The 18797-nt window shown below is 39.7% G+C and overlaps 1 protein-coding gene across 1 annotated transcript in view; it reads right to left on the bottom strand.

Moving 5' to 3' along the window:
- Positions 1-2712: 2712 nt before the first annotated feature.
- The window catches only part of PTPN9 (protein tyrosine phosphatase non-receptor type 9), a 28061-nt gene continuing 11976 nt past the window's right edge, over positions 2713-18797 (bottom strand). The window contains exons 5-13 of the mRNA XM_069765675.1: positions 12964-13069; positions 11987-12097; positions 11401-11723; positions 10919-11009; positions 10436-10505; positions 9635-9713; positions 9398-9548; positions 8196-8403; positions 2713-8028 (exon numbers count right to left, since the gene is read on the bottom strand). Coding sequence (XP_069621776.1) covers positions 7862-8028; positions 8196-8403; positions 9398-9548; positions 9635-9713; positions 10436-10505; positions 10919-11009; positions 11401-11723; positions 11987-12097; positions 12964-13069 — 1306 coding nt within the window. The 3' untranslated portion in view covers positions 2713-7861. The remainder of the gene's footprint in view (positions 8029-8195; positions 8404-9397; positions 9549-9634; positions 9714-10435; positions 10506-10918; positions 11010-11400; positions 11724-11986; positions 12098-12963; positions 13070-18797) is intronic.

Below are 18797 nucleotides of genomic sequence, written 5' to 3'. Positions count from 1 at the left end.
CATGCTGCACATTTAAAAAACACTGCAAATTTTCAATTCGGTCAGGGAAAAAACCCTTTTAATTTACATAAAAAACTGAAAAAGCCTGGGAATTGCAAAAGTACTTGTTTTTACAAGAGCTATTCTCTTTTGGATCTACACATCAATACCCATTTTACTACATGTGACGGGATGTACCTAAGCATAAGTGATTGGGTTTTAAAGAAAGTCAGAACTGGTAGCCTCTCAACCAAAAACGTGAGTCTTATCTTAAAATGTCCTAGTTTATGTAAGCATCTACATGAGAAATGCTTAGCTACTTACCGGTAGCTGTGTTTTTCAGGAACCCATGACAGCACCACGAGAGGGGACCCGCCCTTCGGGGACAGAAAACCTACAGACATAAAAGGGCAGCACCTCTCTCCTGCATCAGTTGGATTACAGAGCATGAGAGGACCTCCCTGGTTAGTAGCCCATCATTAATCTAAACTAAGTATACTCCACACACATGACTAAACCTAAAGCCTGAAAAAGGTGCTAACCCACACATGAAAAAGGGAGGGAATATAAGGGTGCTGTCATGGGCTCCTGAAAAACACCGCTACCGGCAAGTACCTAAGCATTTATTCAGTCTCCCATGTCAGCACCACGAGAGAATTACAGAGATGAAAAGAGTCTAGGGAGGGACCACTGCCTCAAGCACCCTTCTCCCAAACGTGAGATCGGAGGAGCCACCCAGATCCAGCCTATAATGTTTAAAGAAAGTGGACGGAGAGGACTTACATATGTCCTCAATAATAATAATATAATAATAATAATTGTATTTATATAGCGCCAACATATTCCGCAGCGCTTTACAAATTACAAATATGTCGATTGATTATCCTCAATCGACACCTCCGACCTCTCTGCCCAGGATGTCACCAGACATCTTAGGGTATATGCACACGTTGCGGATTGGCCGCTGCGGATTCGCAGCAGTTTTCCATCAGGTTTACAGTACCATGTAAACCTATGGAAAACCAAATCCGCAATACACATGCTGCGGAAAATACCACGCAGAAACACTGTGTTGTATTCTCTGCAGCATGTCAATTCTTTGTGCGGATTCCGAAGCGGTTTACACCTGCTCAATAGGAATCCGCAGGTGTAAAACCGCAGATGAAATCCGCACAAAAAACACACTAAATCCGCGGGTAATCTGCATGTAAAACGCAGTGCATCACAAAGCAAACTTTGGTCGTGTGATGGCCAGTTCCTTGCAAATCTCGAGCATGAGCACGACTTTGTGCCTGTCTGGCAAGGTGCAGTGAAGCTGGGTGTACACTCTGGCTTCATGGTGTACTGCACATGCCCGGAAAGACAGGCATAATGCCAGATTCAGTCAGCTACAGAGAAACTCCACTCAGTGCAGCCAAAACAATGTAAGGCTGGTCTTGCTGCCCCATATTGCACCAATGAAATACACAACCCACTGGTTATTGGTCTATAAGACCTCTTCGGTGGCCGAGTGCTGCGTCACTGCTGCCTCCCTGGGCATAGCAGTGAGTGGGTGAAGCACACAATGGACTCATTATGCATTGCCAGTAAAGGCAGAAAGTCGCACATGTGCGTAAGAGTTTGAAAGCCGGTTGTGAGGTTTCTCTTGCAAGTCCATGCCTCTAATGCTAGGGTCACACGACCGTATACCCTCTAATTCGAGAGAATCAAGTCAATTATGCAAATCACACTCTGATAAAATTCTGATCAGAGTGTGATCATAGTGTGATCCGATTCTCTTGGCTGCTTTTTGTCAGTCCATGGAATCGGACTACACTCAGATGACGTCTGAGTACAGTAAAGTGTTTTCCTCAGACTCATTGACTTGAATGGTCGAGTGCGATATGAATATCTCATCAAACTTGGGCATGCTGCAATTTTTTTCCCTGGATCGCCTCTGTTGAATTAGTAAACAAGGGACAGTGTCTTGTTTTTATTTATCTCCTTTATGTTTTTCAGGTTTCTATTCGTGGACTATGTCAGATCTGCTTGGGATTTTTTATAAATTGGTAAACCAGGGAAAATGTTAGTGTTTTTGTTAAATAAAGTATTTTTGTGGGGGGGTTTATTACTGGGTTAGTAATGTCTGATAGACACGGCTCCATTACAGGCACCAGGGCCTGATGCCAGCTGTGTTTTTGGACAATTCACAGCTGACATTAACCCAAAGCCCCATTACCCCTATTGCCACCACCCCAGGGCAATCTGGAAGAGCGAAGGTAAAGCACCAGCATCTCAAGTGACACTCCTGTTGTGGGGCGGCTGCTGGCTGGCATTTTTAGGCTGGGAAGGGCCCAATAACCATGGACTTTCCCAGTCTGATAATATCAGCTCACAGTTGTCTGCTTTACCTTTGCCGGTTACCAAAACTGGGAGGGACCCAGTCATTTTTTTTCATTTATTTAGTTAATACATGTACAGTAAAGTACACACGCAAGGCACTTATATCTCACGGATATCTATTTATGTATCTTTGCACATCTTTTAACACCTAAAAATCTGTAATATCTATTCTACATTCTATTCCGGCTCGTGTCACACACTTACACATGGATGATATAAATCCGTACAGATAGTAAAAACAGGCCGTCATACGCATACATTTTTTTTTTTTAAGCGGACATGTTAAGGGGGCCTAACCGTGTAATATAAAGTATATCAGTCACTGACACAATAATCCCATAATAAAACCTATTTGAAAACACCGGCAAGGTACACTTTTATTATGATGACTCAAGCACTTCTTATCAAACAACTGGAAAATTAGCTTGAATGAAGACAATATAGTCACATTATCAAATATTTTTCTTTTCCAAGGAAACAATTTTTTGCAAAGAGTAAAAAAAAAAAAAAAAAAAGACCAAGAGAATTCCAAGAGATTGTGGTGTAACTTGCAGAAACAAAATTAAGGGAATTTTCAGAGCCTGATTTACAGGTAATTTTACACAATTACATGCAGTATGTGATACTAAATGTCTTGCAATACAACACAGCAGCCAATCCACCAGAAAGGCTGCAGTCAGTTTTTCCAGCATAAAAATATACAAACCGTGATTATACAAGATCTCATAATACTGATAAAAGTAATGTACTGGAGATTCATTCTGTCCTGCCAATAGTAAAATATGGAAGTTGTGAACAGTAGCACTAACAGGTTCGCCTTCAATGATTTTCGTCTTGGAGTGCGTTCTGCTAAAAACATCATCAATATTTTTGTTTAGCAGTCATATTATTTTACAAAAAACTGATATAACTACATGATAAAACATACAGATTTTTTCTTGTGGAATGGTTCATGAGAAAACGAAAATCTAAAGATGTATAAGGTATATAAAATAATGGCATTATTTACATAGCTATTCTATTTATATAGCACGTTATTAATTTCCTTCTAGGCCAATGTTGGCCCAACAGTATATTCTGATCTACTGGTAAACCTTGGAGCAAGGACCAGTACATCTCAATATCAGACCACTAGGTCGTTCTGTACACAGGAGTGTGAAATCAGCATTCATAACTGGATTAAGAACATTTGACATTCAAAACACATACGTTCCGCCGAGGTGACCCCCTTCATTTATTTTATTTTTTCAATGTGTATATCTTTTTAATGGATTAATAATTGTATCTCCAATTGGATCTGGAAGCTGATCTTGAACTTACATCTGCATCCTTATGGGTCCATGGGTCAGTGCTCACGATACTACTAGTGAAAATTTCATTAGTGAATCATATAGGGACAGGCGGGTCTGGACCAGTGCTATTATCTGGAGTGGAGCTCAAACAACCAAGCACAGTACACGGCAGGAGCAGTATGGCCATGTACTGAGCAAGCCATAGTGTGGAGTATGTGCAATAAGCATCCAGGGATGCAGTTATACAGGCACTGGAGCAACATCTTCTGTCCATTGTTTCCTAACAAATGACCCGATGCAGGCCCCACAAAAGGTAGATATATGAATACTGCTGCTCTAGAGATAAAGGGGCCTGATAGTACAATGCTTTCTGATGAGGTTCTTATATTTTGAGGTTGAGATCAGTGTAGAGTTTGAGGTTTCATTCCGGACATCTAGTGTCAGGTGCTGAACTGCAAACACGGACTTCTCCCGGAAGTCCTTTTGAGAGAGAGACTTTTGCAGCCCCCTAGCCCTAACTACGACCATTTTACGGCACCAAAGTTAGGGTTCTCATTGAATTCTATGAGGTTCGGCTTCAAGTTTGGGTAGAGTTCTGGTACCCGGACCGAACTTTGGACTAAAGTTTGCTCAAACCCAAACATCCAAGGGTCCACTCACCCCTTGTTCCCAACACTAAATAGATTATCTGGCAAGGAAAGCATATACAGTATTATATCAAAGATTACCCCTGGGTCCTATAGATCCATCCTATGCAGATGCTCCCAAGTTCTCTCAGTTAATTATGCAATTTTGAGGACCATAATTGGTCCAAATACATGGTTTAGAAGCACAGAGACCCTTATTAACACATTCATTGTACCTAAAACTGTGGAATCTTATCATATAACATTGGCAATTTTGTTCCCTCTAATCCATCTTAATTATGTATTTAAGTAGCATAAATATTAAAATACGTACCGATCACAATCTTTCCCGATTTCCAGTTACTTACACTTACACTAGATTTTATACCCAATTCGTAGGATTTAGGGAAGAAAAATGCTGAGACATTTGTTTAAAGGGAATCTGTCACAATATGTGACCTATGTAAACTATTATTATGGGCATACATGTTATAGACTGCTGAAAAAAGTCAAACCTGTAGGTCTCATAACATATGCCTTGTTGAGAAATCATCGATTTTCACTTCATATACGGCAAGTGACCTCTTCCAGGCTATGAGGTGGACGGTGCCTGGAGATAACTCTGCCTCCAGAGCTTATTTTACATGAAGGGGGAGTTACCAGTGTGATGAAAGTAACTAACACAGAACAAGAGACATTAAATTTGTCCTCTTGTAAACACATTTTTGTTTCTCTGTGAGTGCTGATGTGTTGCAACAATATTGCAACCGTCTACCTCACACAGCTCTGCAGTGAGATCAGGAAAGCATAGCGCAGCCATTACATATGACACTGGTAACCATTACATATTGCACTTGTAACTCCCGCTTCATGTAAAATAATCTCTAGTAGCAGAGTTATCTTCTAGGCAGCATCCTCACCATAGCCTGGAAGATGTCATTTATATAAACTGATAAAAGATGATTTATGCACAAGGCATCTGATATGAGACATATAGGGAGGACTGTTTTCAGCATTCTATAACCTGTATGTCCATATTAATAGTTTAGATAGGTCAAATGTGGTGACAGATTCCCTTTAAGGGAGAGTGGTGACTTTTTACTTTAGTGCTGATTATGTTGGCACATATTACTCAGCACCTTCTCCACTGTAGGCTGCAGTCAGACGTGATGTTTGCACAGCAATATAGTGATATGTTCATAACAGCACCGTGCACACATCGGTGAGCATGCAAAAATTAGAATCATAGTTGCTCATGCTGCACATTCAAAACAACAGTGCACATCTTAAAAAATTCATCAGCTCTCTTGACTTGTCTCTTCAAAGGAAATCTGTCACCAGGTATTGACACCCCCATCTGAGTGCAGCATAATGTAGGGGCAGAAACTCTGATTCCAGCGTTGTGTCACCTACTGAGCTGCTTAATATCGTTTTGATAGAATGATAAAATCCCTATTTTCGCTGTTGCAGATCAAGCAGTTCTCTGAACTACGTATAACCTCACCTACACCACTGAGTGACAGCTTTCTGTGTACATTGTGCATAAGCAGAAAGCTGCCAATCAGTGGTGGAGGCGGAGTTCTAAATATAGAGGACTACCTGGCAGCAGGTCTACTAGTCCTCTAATGATAATATCAATTTTATCAGCAGGAGATTATCAAAGCTACAGCAAGCAGCTCAGTAATTGAAAATCAAAGGTTTCCGTCTCTACATTATACAGCTCTCAAATTAAGTGGCAAAAGCTCCCTTTAAGCAAATAATAAAATCATTCTGGACCACCAGTTTTCAGAACTTTGCCTTTCATAGCATAATCACATTATTAATGTGGAATTTAGCCAGAAATCTGACAAATTTTGCACCGTATCACTGTCATACATGCCTTATGGTTTTAACCTTTTTGCACCTTGCTTTACTAGGGGCATGGTTTAATTGTAAAGGGTTTGGTATTATTTGCAAGGTGGTGTGACTTGAGATGCAACATCACGTGTTAATAGTCTGGCAGAGGAATTTGGCATAAAAGTAAGCCAAATCAATAAATGTATACAAAAATATGTCTAAAGAGGCGCCAAATTATCAAGAATGAACCACTCCAATTTACTTGGTGCATTTAGTCTAATTTTGGCATGTCTCTCATATTTTAGAGTCCTAATTTTGGGGTGACAATAATGAAAGTGATTGTTGTGTCACATCGTTATCCATTTCCAGTTAAGAATAGTCATGTGCATTGTGTATCCATCCACATTTACATATTTAGAATCAGAAGCAAGATTAAATGTCTGTACATATATACACATGTATCACCTCTACTCTACTGCTCATCCTAAACTGCAACCAGGACAGTACAGGTCATTTTGCCAGAAATTACATGTCACTGCATTCCTAAAATCCTGTCTCCATCTGCCTCACCACTTGATATCAGCCATAGCTTTCACATCTCATAGCCTTGTGTATTCGATTGGTCCCATTGGATTACAACACAGAAGTAAAAGACATGTACAAATAGTCTAGTTTCAGGTCTGTGATACATTTGCAGCCGAGATAATTCACACAGTGCTTGATGGCGCTTTAGGCCTCTTTCACACTACAGTCTTTTTGCTTCCGTCACAATCAGTCAATTTGTGAAAAAAACGGATCCAGCAAATGTTGGTGCTGGATCCGTTTTTTCTCATAGACTTGTATGTATTAGCGACGGATTGTGACGGATGGCCACACGTTTCATCCGTTATATGACGGATCCGTTGTAATTTCTCTGTCCGTCGGGCGGAGGCAACGCAGCTTGAAACGTTTCTTGTGAACGTCTGAAAAACGCTCAGCGACAGATCATGCAATGTCCGTCGTAGGCTATAATGGAAGCCTATGGACGCAGGACACGTCGCTGACTGTCAAAAGCAGGAATCCAACGCCGGACTCCGTTTTTTGAATGCCTTGAATGATATATATTCTTTCTCTCTCTCTCTCTACATTATTGCATTGTTCTGCAGAAGGAATGGAGATCGAAGTCATAGCTTATAATCGAAAAATCCCAGATATACCGAAATCTATGCAAAAGAGGGAGTAAGGAAAACAAGCAGGATTCCATTGTGGAGAACACAGATCCAGACTTTTACAGTATGCTTTATATTTTTTGGAATGCAACTGGCTTTCTTATGTATATGACTAAAATATAATAACTGGAGTAATAATAATGTGTACATGGGTGGTTCAACATTACATTAAAACCCGTGTCGGTGTGGATTTGTGTACAGTATTTGTAGGAAAGTTCAGGTGTCTACATGCATATATTTTAATAAACTGTCTATTCTTGAACTGATTACAGTAACGATTATGTAATGGCGCTATTTGGAATCAGTTTTAGATACTTGTATGGTGCACATGTAACAAGGAAATGTGCCTGGAGTTTTATACTGTGTGATTCTCGGTTACAAATAGCATAGCGTTATTGCTTTACAAAGGAGCCATCAACTTGGATTCCTTATCTGCCTTCGCAGCACCTATAGGTAATTAAGGCCTTCAGCCCCTAACGTTGGTCCCCCATTCTTTGACATTGGAAGCGGCACCGGTGGGTATGGCAAGGTTCTTGTGTCAGCTCCCAAAATGTTCTAAAATGGCCATGTGACAGAAGAAGTACTGCTCTGGAGTCTGTATACTCAGTGCTCTTTGTTTCCGCATTCTTCTCACCGTCTGCTGAATGTTCAAGGTGCCCACGTCTTCTATTTGGGACAAGCAGATATCCAATGTACAGAATGTGCCTGGGGGAAGGAGAAAAGATTTAACATTAGGTTTTATTTTGTCATAATTGTTGTGGTTTTTGCCATGTATCTGGGTCGGAAGCTTTACTAATTCTAAACAATACATCCTTTTAACATTTATTTCCAATGGTGCCACCATCGAGTGGTACTGGTGTCTGGCCCAGTACCTGTCCTTCCGATTCCTGCACTGCAATGTACCACAATTGGAGGGCCGCCTGCTGGACTTTTCCACTGGTTTCCGAGCTCATTGACCAGTCTTCTCTGTTCCTTCTTTACAGCGTCTCTAAAATTAATAAGAGCGGCAGCAGAGCTGGGAACCCCAAAGTCTGGCCAGCTTAGGAACTGCAGGTGACTGATCTGCCTCCTTTCTCGACCCTAAAGCATGAGACATATTGATGTTACCAAGTGAAAGACAAAGAATGAAGATGTATCAATGGCGTTGATATCATTTTGTTTTAATGATGGAACACTAAGGTTAATCAATTAATTAGTAATGAAAAAATACTACAAATCTAAAATAACTAAAAGGGATTTCCTACCAAAGACATGTAAACCTATCCCCTGAATAAGTGAGAAATTCCTGGGTTTCTAGTGGCTGAAACCTCCACCAATCACTACAATGCGGGGTCCTGAATCCCCCAGCAGAATTGAACAGTTGTGAAAAATATGGGATGCCACTCCAATCAAAGCACAATATATGGGAATGTTTGGGGCTGCTGATTAAAACACTTGTTTTTGTAGGGTACTGGTAGTGTGTGTCACTTGGTCCTTCTATTATAGTGAGCCATTACACATACACTTTTGTATGGTAGAACAATTACGTACTTTTTTTTTATAGTTTTGTGCAATTATTTTTTTGCTGTTATTTCTAACGATCTCATGATCCTTTGTGGGAGTATACTCAAGTATTTCTACATTGTGAATACTAATGTGTAATATTTTTTGTAGTTCCTATTTTGGATACACAGATATATTTCTGCATTTATTGCGATTGATGATAAATCATGCTATTGTTGGATCTCTAAATATGACCATATTGCCTTAATGGGTTTTCAATGGGACGTTTTAATAGCCTTTTTTAGCAACTATTTTTTTTCTGTATCAATAAAGTTTGTAATTTTGAACAAGTATATAGCTATAGTGACCAACAGTTACAGTATTTTTTGCTTTACAATAATTTGTAGGATAATCTATTCTCGTAGGTCCTCATCATGTATCAGGGAACGTGCTCCACTTCTCTTACATTTTTGGACTAACAATTGTATAAAAAAAACAATCTAATTTGTGTGACATCAGATCTGTAACAACAGAATAAGACCATGAACCAAACCACAGTGCCTCCAATAACCTCAGATGAGGACAGCAATACCTGGCGAGTGCCAATGTCCAGAGTAGTCCTTCGGTAATGTTGGTGGTTCTCAGCAGCTTTGTTTGTGACCATCATCGCTCCATATGAGGCTATAGATCCTTGGGAAAGCGGCCAATACTGACCACACTTGCGATGACCACCCTCCTCAACGCTATTCCGTAAAAGAAGGAGTAGGAAAAAAAAAAATGAAGGTACAAATATTCACAATGTTCCCAAACATCATCTGAATTAACTCACCGTGTAGTCATGACAATCACCAGCACATTCTGCTCCCAGATCATTTGCCAAAAATCCTGGAATGTATTTTCCATAGGTCCTGAAGGAACACTTACATTTATGTAGCACTGATACATATAATTCTAACTAATTTACCAGTCCAGACACATATTCACAATATTTTCTATATGCTGGAGTCCTTACGGGGGTTGTCTGACCACTTAGATTTAAAAAAAAAAAACTAATAGTTGCGTGATATAATGAAAGCATTAATACCTCACCATTCCCCTGCTGCTCTCATTCTGAGGTATCCCAGGTCCACTGCTGGTCTCTTTACGTCCTGTTCCGTCTGGACAGACATATGACCGCTGCAGCCAATCACTGGCTATGGCGGTGATATGCTGGTCACCACTGCAGTCAGTGATTGGCTTTATTCTATATTCCATATGTCACTTATCACATACCATAATTGCAACCTTTCTACGTATGCTACAGATTAAGTAAACTAATGTAAATACTACAACTCCCATTATTTTACTTTAATACCAAAGAACAGTCATCCGACATCCCATCACTGTACAACAAGTTACCATTTAATTACCAAATAGGGTATACCAATGCATTTTTATCTGACCCTCTCTAATAGCCAGAGTAAAGAGCAGCTCCAAATATGAAGGCATTTACGTTAGTGGGCACCATTTTTATCACATGGAGATGACGACTTTGAGATTGGGGATATAAACATAATATTACTGAAACAGTGTCACATCACTGCAACCATCTCCTACTACCATCCACAAACATAGAAACTTTATTCAGTACCTTGGGTTCCAATGAACATATTCTTCTGTAAGTATCCATCCATAAAACTGGCATTTATGTAGTCCGAGCGCTAAAAGATAAAGTAAACAGGTGAGCAGCATAATTCTGTATTTTAGTATTGCTCATATAAGTTTTGGTTTAGCTTCAGTGTATGGTTATTCTCCTTACTCTATAGACACACTATATATATTAGCAATTAACTATAGTGTTAATTTTAGACAATACTTATACAACCCTTTTATTGGGCACCCACTATAAGCAATAGTTATTAATGCTGTTTATTACATGCCTTTATATAAAATGTATAATTTACCTTTCATCACTAATTTCAATTTTTATAATTAAAATGATCTATCAGCAGCAAATACTACACTATTACAAAATATATAAAAGAACATGGACTATTTGGTGCAATGTTCTTTATTGTATATTTAGTCCCAATCATCAGTAGCCTAATAATAATAATAATAAAATGATAATTACATCATGCCAGTTGACACGTTTTAATTTGACTCTTGTTTGGTCTAAACATGGAACGTCCCCGTAACGATTCCGATCACGGTTCACGACAGCCCTAAAAATAAAAAAAACAGAACAGTGAGAGTTGTTAAATGAAATGCAAACCTATCACTCCTGAGAAATGTAATAACTATTTTCACTTACATAGAATAATTTTAATTAAAATATTTGACTAGTTTGTATACTATATATACAGTTGCAATCAAAATGACTAAAGACGATTGTTGAATCATTCTGAGATAGAAGTAGTCATTAACTGTGGCGTTTTGGGAATAAATTGGAGAAATCACTTATATTAGTTGTGTTACGCTATTTTCATTGTTCTTGTTTCACTGATTTATTGAAAATCGCAGAAAGTTTGTAAATGTTGCTAATAAACCTAATTTGCAATGGTGGTTGAGTAATTTTGATTGTTCCTGTACATTTTGGACCCAATTAACACTTACAGTGAAGCTAAGAAAGTGCCCTCCGGTTGTTCATTCCTTATCGCTTCATATTCGTCATAGATTCCTCGCCTTCCCAATGAGTTGGTATGCTCCTTCAGCTGAGACAAGGTCATGCTTCCCACCATTGGTTTATGTACACTCCCTCTTTGCCCGTCTGCCAGTACCAGTACCACCTCATCTAGAGGATCTGGTTTACCGGCACGGGCAGGGAGGAGAAGGCAGTTCCATGAACCAGGATCCCATGGTAGTAAACCACCTAGAGATTCAGGAAGACACTGTGCAGGCAAGTGCTCAAGAAGTTCACTCATGCTCACCATGTGCACCTAAAGGATGGATAAAATTGCCAATTAAACATATGGAACACACTGCTTTTAGTTCAAGCACTTATTTCCAAAAATATCTAAAAATTGGAACCAAGACCATAAAGAAAAATATTTGAGAAGTTACTAAATTATAGATTTATACTGTGAAATATTGGTAAATTAGGGTTTCCTCATGGTTTGGGCAGCGTGAATCACCTGACAGGTTCCCTTTTATAACGTACGGGAGTACCGTATAGGACAATGTAGTAGTAATCCGGACTTACCCTCTCTCTCAACTTTTCCTTAAGAAGTAGACTGATGATAGAGTATGGAACTCTGAACCAGACTGGAGGTGAAACGATCAGGACTTTCTTTAGACGAGCGGGAAATGCACCCTGACATAAGAACACAGATACTGCTCACATACAGGTAACGGTTTGCTTCTTCATTGTGCTTTGGCAGGGGGAGTACAATGGGATTATATTAAGAACTTTGTAAGTAGACTTAGGATTTTTGTCAGTGGAGAAAAATGTTTAAAGGGAAGCTATCAGAAAATGACATTGTTCTTAAAATAAATTGCCAGTTTTTTTTCTTATTACAATTTATTTAAAAATTAAGAAACGAAATTCGTAATCTTACAATTCTCACATTGGCCACTGCGACTTTTTTAGACTCATCCTTCCTGTCTTTAAAAGAAGAGTTTTTACCAGGCTCCTTATCATCAGAGGCAGGATTATAATAACAGGTAAAACCTCTATACCTGGGTGATAACACAGGATCCACCAATCACAATAGGTCAGATCATAGTTGACCCTGCTCCTTCGCCTTTGCATAGGTTCATTAGTCACTTCAATAAAAAAGACAGGATTGGGATTTAACCACTGTGGCTTTGTACATGTGTTGTTTCCTGAAACAACAGGAAGTTAGAGTTAAAAAATTCAAAAGTGATCAGTGTGAGAATTGCAAGTTTTTTTATAGCAATTTTTGTAATACATTTAATAAAAAATAAAATTTCCCTTTAGTATAGGTGAGCTGTGCTAGTGATGACTGCAACTTTTCCAGTTCAGGGGTTTACTATATGGGGTTTTCATAGACAATGTAACCCAAAGGAAACATTTCTAATATTACAGATGGACCAGATGCCCAAACTGGTAAAAGCTATGAATGTTTATGGAAAACTTGGATGAATGAAAGCCCTAGCAAAGATTGGAATAATGGTTAAGTATAGCAGGGCAAATGGATGAATGGAAAATACACTCACCCTCAGCAGGCTCAAGATCTTCTTGCTTAATTCCAGCTCAAAGTTGCTGTACTGACTGCCCCCCATATCATAGATAAACACCAGGCCATTTCTCTGTGTGTCGACACTGCAGAGAGAGTGCACTATGCTAGTCTACAACTGAACAAACATGTAGCACTCGGATAATGTAATACTAATCGCTCTGATCCCCAAACTGTAAGTGCTAATGGGGAGAGAGCGAGCTGAATGCTGGCAAGACAATGTTGCTCTTTTAACCATCAAAATGAAGGAAACACTTACCGTAAGTAAAATTGGTGTATCCTTGGCAGTTACCATCTCACGATCATGTAGAAAATGCTTTTTACGTTTTTTTACGTCTGTTGGTCTGCACTATATATATCTCAAGATTTGATAAAGGGGTTAACAGACGTAAAATATCAAAACGTGATACGCCTAAAGAATGGTGGAATTCAACTTCAGAGATCTTTCTGAGTTCAGGAACAAATCACCTTGTCAGAATGATGTAGGATAGAATGTTCCCTAATAAAATGCATGTATGGAATCTACGCAAGCCACCATATTGTTGGGCTATGTTCACACAGAGTTCTTTTTCGAGCAAATCCTCACCAATTTACTCCTTGACCATTACGTAAAAAAAGAACTCTTCCTATTTATTTCTATGGGCAATCCACTTTGCTGCTCATACGAGGAGCTTTTGGATGCTTTTTTTTAGTTTCCTGGAGATGTTTTGAAAAACAGGTGGTTTGAAAAAATAAATGCATGGCACTGTCTGGAAGAAATACTGAAATAAACTTCTTCAAACTAGTCACTGTTCAATGAAAAGGCTGCAAAGAATGCTTCAGGGACAAACTCCTCCAAAAATTGAGCATTTCCCCCAAGTGTTTTCCACTTGAAAAACTGGTCAAATACCTCTGTGGGTACATAGCCTTACAGAGGAAAGTTGTGGAAAGCCCTATGTTTATTAGTTTACATTAGTGTTTCCTTTAGTTTGGTAGTTACATAACAGGCTATTTTCTACTTTTATTATGTACAACATACACTTGAACTTAAAGTGAGCTTGACGGCTGATATGTGTTGCCCGATCCATGGGCAGCATGTACCAGGCACTGGCCCTATTATCTCAGCCAGGTATGTTTGACTACTTTTAGAGAAAAACATACTTTACTAGCTGCCAGGGACCAAGCCACGCTGGAGACTGGTTGGACATCAGTGTCCCCGGTGTCTTCTCCATGCTCCACTGCCCTAGATTGACAGGTCTCTCCCTATAAAACGCATAAAAGGCAGAGAACTGTCTATCCAGGGCAGGGAGAAGCCGCTAGGGTGCCGCCTATCCATCTAGTCTCCAGCGTTGTTCAGTCCTCAGAGGCTATGGATCGGGCAACATGCACTCGCTATCAGGTTCACTTGAATTCCAAGGCTTCAAGAAAAATACATTTAGTCTTGACAAAAGAAATAGTAGTAGACATACACCTACACACGTGGTCAAAATTGTTGGTACCCTTCGTTTAATGACTTAAAAACCCACAATGGCCACAGAAACAACTTGAATCTGACAAAAGTAATAATAATTCTTACGTATATCAATCTAGATTGGGATAACTGAATAAAGTAATCATATAAAACCCCAAATATATTTATTATAAGTATCTTTAAAATGCCACCAACCTGTGGCTGCACCATAAACTAAACAACAAAACACACCATGAAAAAAGCTAGTGTTGGGGGGAAAGAATAATCCCTAGATAGTATCTATACTGATGGCTGCCTATCAGCGGGAGTTGGCGCCCTAGGGGCAACGTTGTGGCGCCCTCGCTCAACGATGGCTTGCCCTGGGGTCCCTAAGAAGCCTTAGTATTGCCAATGGGGCCCTCTAACCACACAGTAATGATAAACTAAAGGTACTCCTCATTTGCTAGACATAGATCACACCTATGTATAGGGAATCCTAAACCCCCAACACCGAGAATATAAAAACAAAATGAGAACATGTGATAGGCTTATGACGGACAAAGATAATGTAAATTGAACGCCTAGTCAATCTAACTTAGACCAGGAGTTTTTTAGCATTTGATAGCTAAAAATCAAAAGCACCTACACAGTGGGTCACAGACAACATCATGTCCTATGGACTAATTGATAAATCTCAAAATGGGCAATCTGCCCCTATAATGACTTTCAGTACACATATAAATGCCAATGCTGTAAGCAAAAAGACCCCTGTCCCAATCAAACCATCATATGCAAATCTGCACGATTGGTACTCATCGTAAAGTGCCTCGCCGTCAGCCTACTGTCATGAATCGCCTCAGTAGGCTGATGGCGCAGCACCTTACGATGAGTACCAATCGTGCAGATTTGCATCTGATGGTTTGATTGGGACAGGGGTCTTTTTACTTACAGCATTGGCATTTATATGTGTACTGAAAGTCATTATCTATCGGGCAGAGTGCCCATTTTGAGATTTATCAATTAGTCCATAGGACATGATGCTGTCTGTGACCCACTGTGTAGGTGCTTTTGAATTGTAGCTATCAAATGCTAAAAAACTCCTGGTCTAAGTTAGATTGACTAGGCATTCAATTTACATCATCTTTGTCCGTCATAAGCCTATCACATGTTCTCATTTTGTTTTTATATTCACGGTGTTGGGGATTAGGATTCCCTATACATGGGTGTGATATATGTCTAGCAAATGAGGGGTACCTTTAGTTTATCATTACTGTGTGGGTAGAGGGACCCATTGGCAATACTAGGGCTTCTTAGGGACCCCAGGGCAAGCCATCGTTGAGCGGGGGCGCCACAACGTTCCCCCTAGGGCGCCAACCCCCGCTGATAGGCAGCCATCAGTATAGATACTATCTAGGGATTATTCTTTCCCCCAACACTAGCTTTTTTCACGGTGTGTTTTGTTGTTTAGTTTATGGTGCAGCCAGAGGTTGGTGGCATTTTAAAGATACTTATAATAAATATATTTTGGGTTTTATATGATTACTTTAAAAGTAATAATAAATAAAAAATCTAAGAAAATTAAAAAATGAGTCAGACATTGCTTTTCAACCATGCTTCCACAGAATTGTTTTTTAAATAAAACTCATGAAATAGACCTGGAGAAAAATGATGGTACCCCTGAAAATAATGTGACAAAAGGGACATGTTAAATCAAGAGTTGTCTCAGGAGATTAGAAAGAAAAATTATAGACAAACATGTTAAAGGTAAAAGTTATAAGACCATCTCCAAGCAGCTTGATGTTCCTGTGACTACAGTTGCACATATTATTCATAAATTTAAGATCGATGGGACTGTAGCCAACCTCCCTGGATGTGGCTACAGGAAGAAAATTGATGACAAATCAAAGAGACAGATAATACGAATGGTAACAAAAGAGCCCAGAAAAACTTCTAAACAGTTTAAAGGTGAACTTCAAGCTCAAGGAACATCAGTGTCAAATCGCACGGTGCATCTGTCTTTGTATGAGCCAAAGTGGACTTCATGGGAGACGACCAAGGAGGACACCATTGTTGAAAAAAAATCATAAAGCCAGACTGGAATTTGCCAAACTATATGTTGACAAGCCACCACGCTTCTGGGAGAATGTCCTATGGACAGACGAGAGAACAATGGAACTTTTTGGCAAGGCACATCAGCTCTATGTTCACAGATGGAAAAATGAAGCATATCAAGAAAAGAACACCGTCCCTACTGTGAAACATGGAGGAGGCTCCGATATGTTCTAGGGCAACTTTGCTGCATCTGGCACAGGGTGTATAGAATCTGTGCAGGGTACAAGGAAATCTCAAGAGTGTCAAGGGATTCTAGATCGAAATGTGCTGCCCAGTGTCAGAAAGCTTGGTCTCAGTTGCAGGTCATGGGTCTTGCAACAGGATAATGACCCAAAACACACAGCTAAAACACCCAATAATGGCTAAGAGGAAAACACTGGACTATTCTGAAGTTTCCTTCTATGAGCCCTATCCTAAATCCTATTGAGCATCTTTGGAAAGAGCTGAAGCATGCCGTCTGGAAAAGGCAACCTTCAAACACGAGACAACTGGAGCCGTTTGCTCTTGAGGAGTGGGACAAAATACCTGTCGAGAGGTGCAGAAGTCTCATTGACAGTTACAGAAATCCTTTGATTGCAGTGACTGCCTCAAAAGTTGTGCAACAAAATATTAAGTTAAGGGTACCATTATTTCTCTCCAGGCCTATTTCATGAGTTTTATTTTTTAAAATTCTGTGGAAGCATGATTGAAAAGCAATGTCTGACTTTTATGTGTTCATTTTCATAGACCTTTTATTTATTATTACTTTTGTCAGATTCAAGTTATTTCTGTGATCATTGTGGGTTTTTCTGTCATTAAATGAGGGGTACCAACAATTTTGACCACGTGTGTATGTGCATACTTAGTGTTTTTTTTTTTATTAGAATTACACATTTAGACCTGTTAAAGGTAATTTCATGACAGACAGAATATTGTCATTAAAATATTAATAATATATTAAATGAACACTAAATAATGCACGAATAAATTAATATATATCCCAGCACTTCCTTATTTAAAGGGCCACTGCAGCCGTTATAAATTAAAAGACCCACCTTGTGCAGCAGTAATGCTGCATTCTAATAAGGTGGCTCTTTTAGTTTTGTGTTCATGTATTATTAAAATAAAGCGCATTGAAACTTTTCAAAAATACCTATCTTTGTCCACAGAGGCGGGTCTGAAGCCTCCTCTGTGAAGCGCCCAACTGCCGTCACTCATCTCTTCTGGGGCGATTGTCGCCGCCCCCTGCGCGCTGTTCTTCTTAAATCCGGCGCCTGCGCTGTGCGTGCCTGCCTGGGGCAGGCGCATTGAGAATTGGCAGTCATAGCTCAGATGCCGGGTTCCTGACTGCGCCTGTGCGGGCAGTGCGGCCACCCTGTTACCGAATCCCCGCCCCGCACTGTGTTATGCATTATGCACAGTGTGGGGCTGGGATTCCTGGGCAGATTCTTGCACAGACCGACGCTGGAAGGCGGGTAACCTGGGGGAGCGTCTGACAAGCGCAGTGCGCATGCCCAGGAATCCCAGCCCCGCACTGTGCATAATGCATAACACAGTGCCAATGCCTTCAGAACCTTGAAAGGATCCATCGCCCCCTTCACTCCGTTAATTAAAAAATAAAAAGTGCCTATGAGGCGAAGGAGAAAAGCTCTTTATATCTGTAATGTTCACATAATATAATTTTTACTGTCCTACACACTGTAGACATTGTGTTTTTTGGTTCTATAATTGTTCTCTTGTTTCTACAAGACTGGGGAGTCCACCACTCCCCTGTGGGCCATTTGCACTAAAGCTGTTCCATCCTGCATGTCTACATGGATATTTTCTCTCTGAACCCTGCTTATACAGGTACTATACAGATGATCAGGTTTTTAATACATCAGATAGGGATTATATACATTAGATAGGACTGCTCCATTATGGGTATACCTTGACGATTGGTGGAGCAGCTTAATATACATTTTTTTGCAAAAAAACGTATTAACTAAATACCCTGTATTTTTTTCATTTTTTGACTAGCACTTGCTCATTTACTGTGACTTCTTTACAACAGAGTATTTTTTGACCGCGCTGTGCTCTTTTTGTGTCTTCAAGTTTCTTGGTGGTGTGAACAGGTTTCTACAGACTTGTTCACTGTGCAAGTAGCCCATGTGTTTTTTTTTTTTTTTGACACTGTAGACATTGTAGTACAGGAGAAAGAAATGCATGGTCTACATAGCTTTTGCTTTAGTAAATTCATGCATCTTCTGTAACATTAAATTGTATGGAAATTGTATGAAGCTTTTTAGGCAAAA

The sequence above is a fragment of the Ranitomeya imitator genome, chromosome 4 (assembly GCF_032444005.1).
Source record: "Ranitomeya imitator isolate aRanImi1 chromosome 4, aRanImi1.pri, whole genome shotgun sequence".
Taxonomy (NCBI): domain Eukaryota; kingdom Metazoa; phylum Chordata; class Amphibia; order Anura; family Dendrobatidae; genus Ranitomeya; species Ranitomeya imitator.
This window is presented reverse-complemented; position numbering and strand designations above follow the sequence as displayed.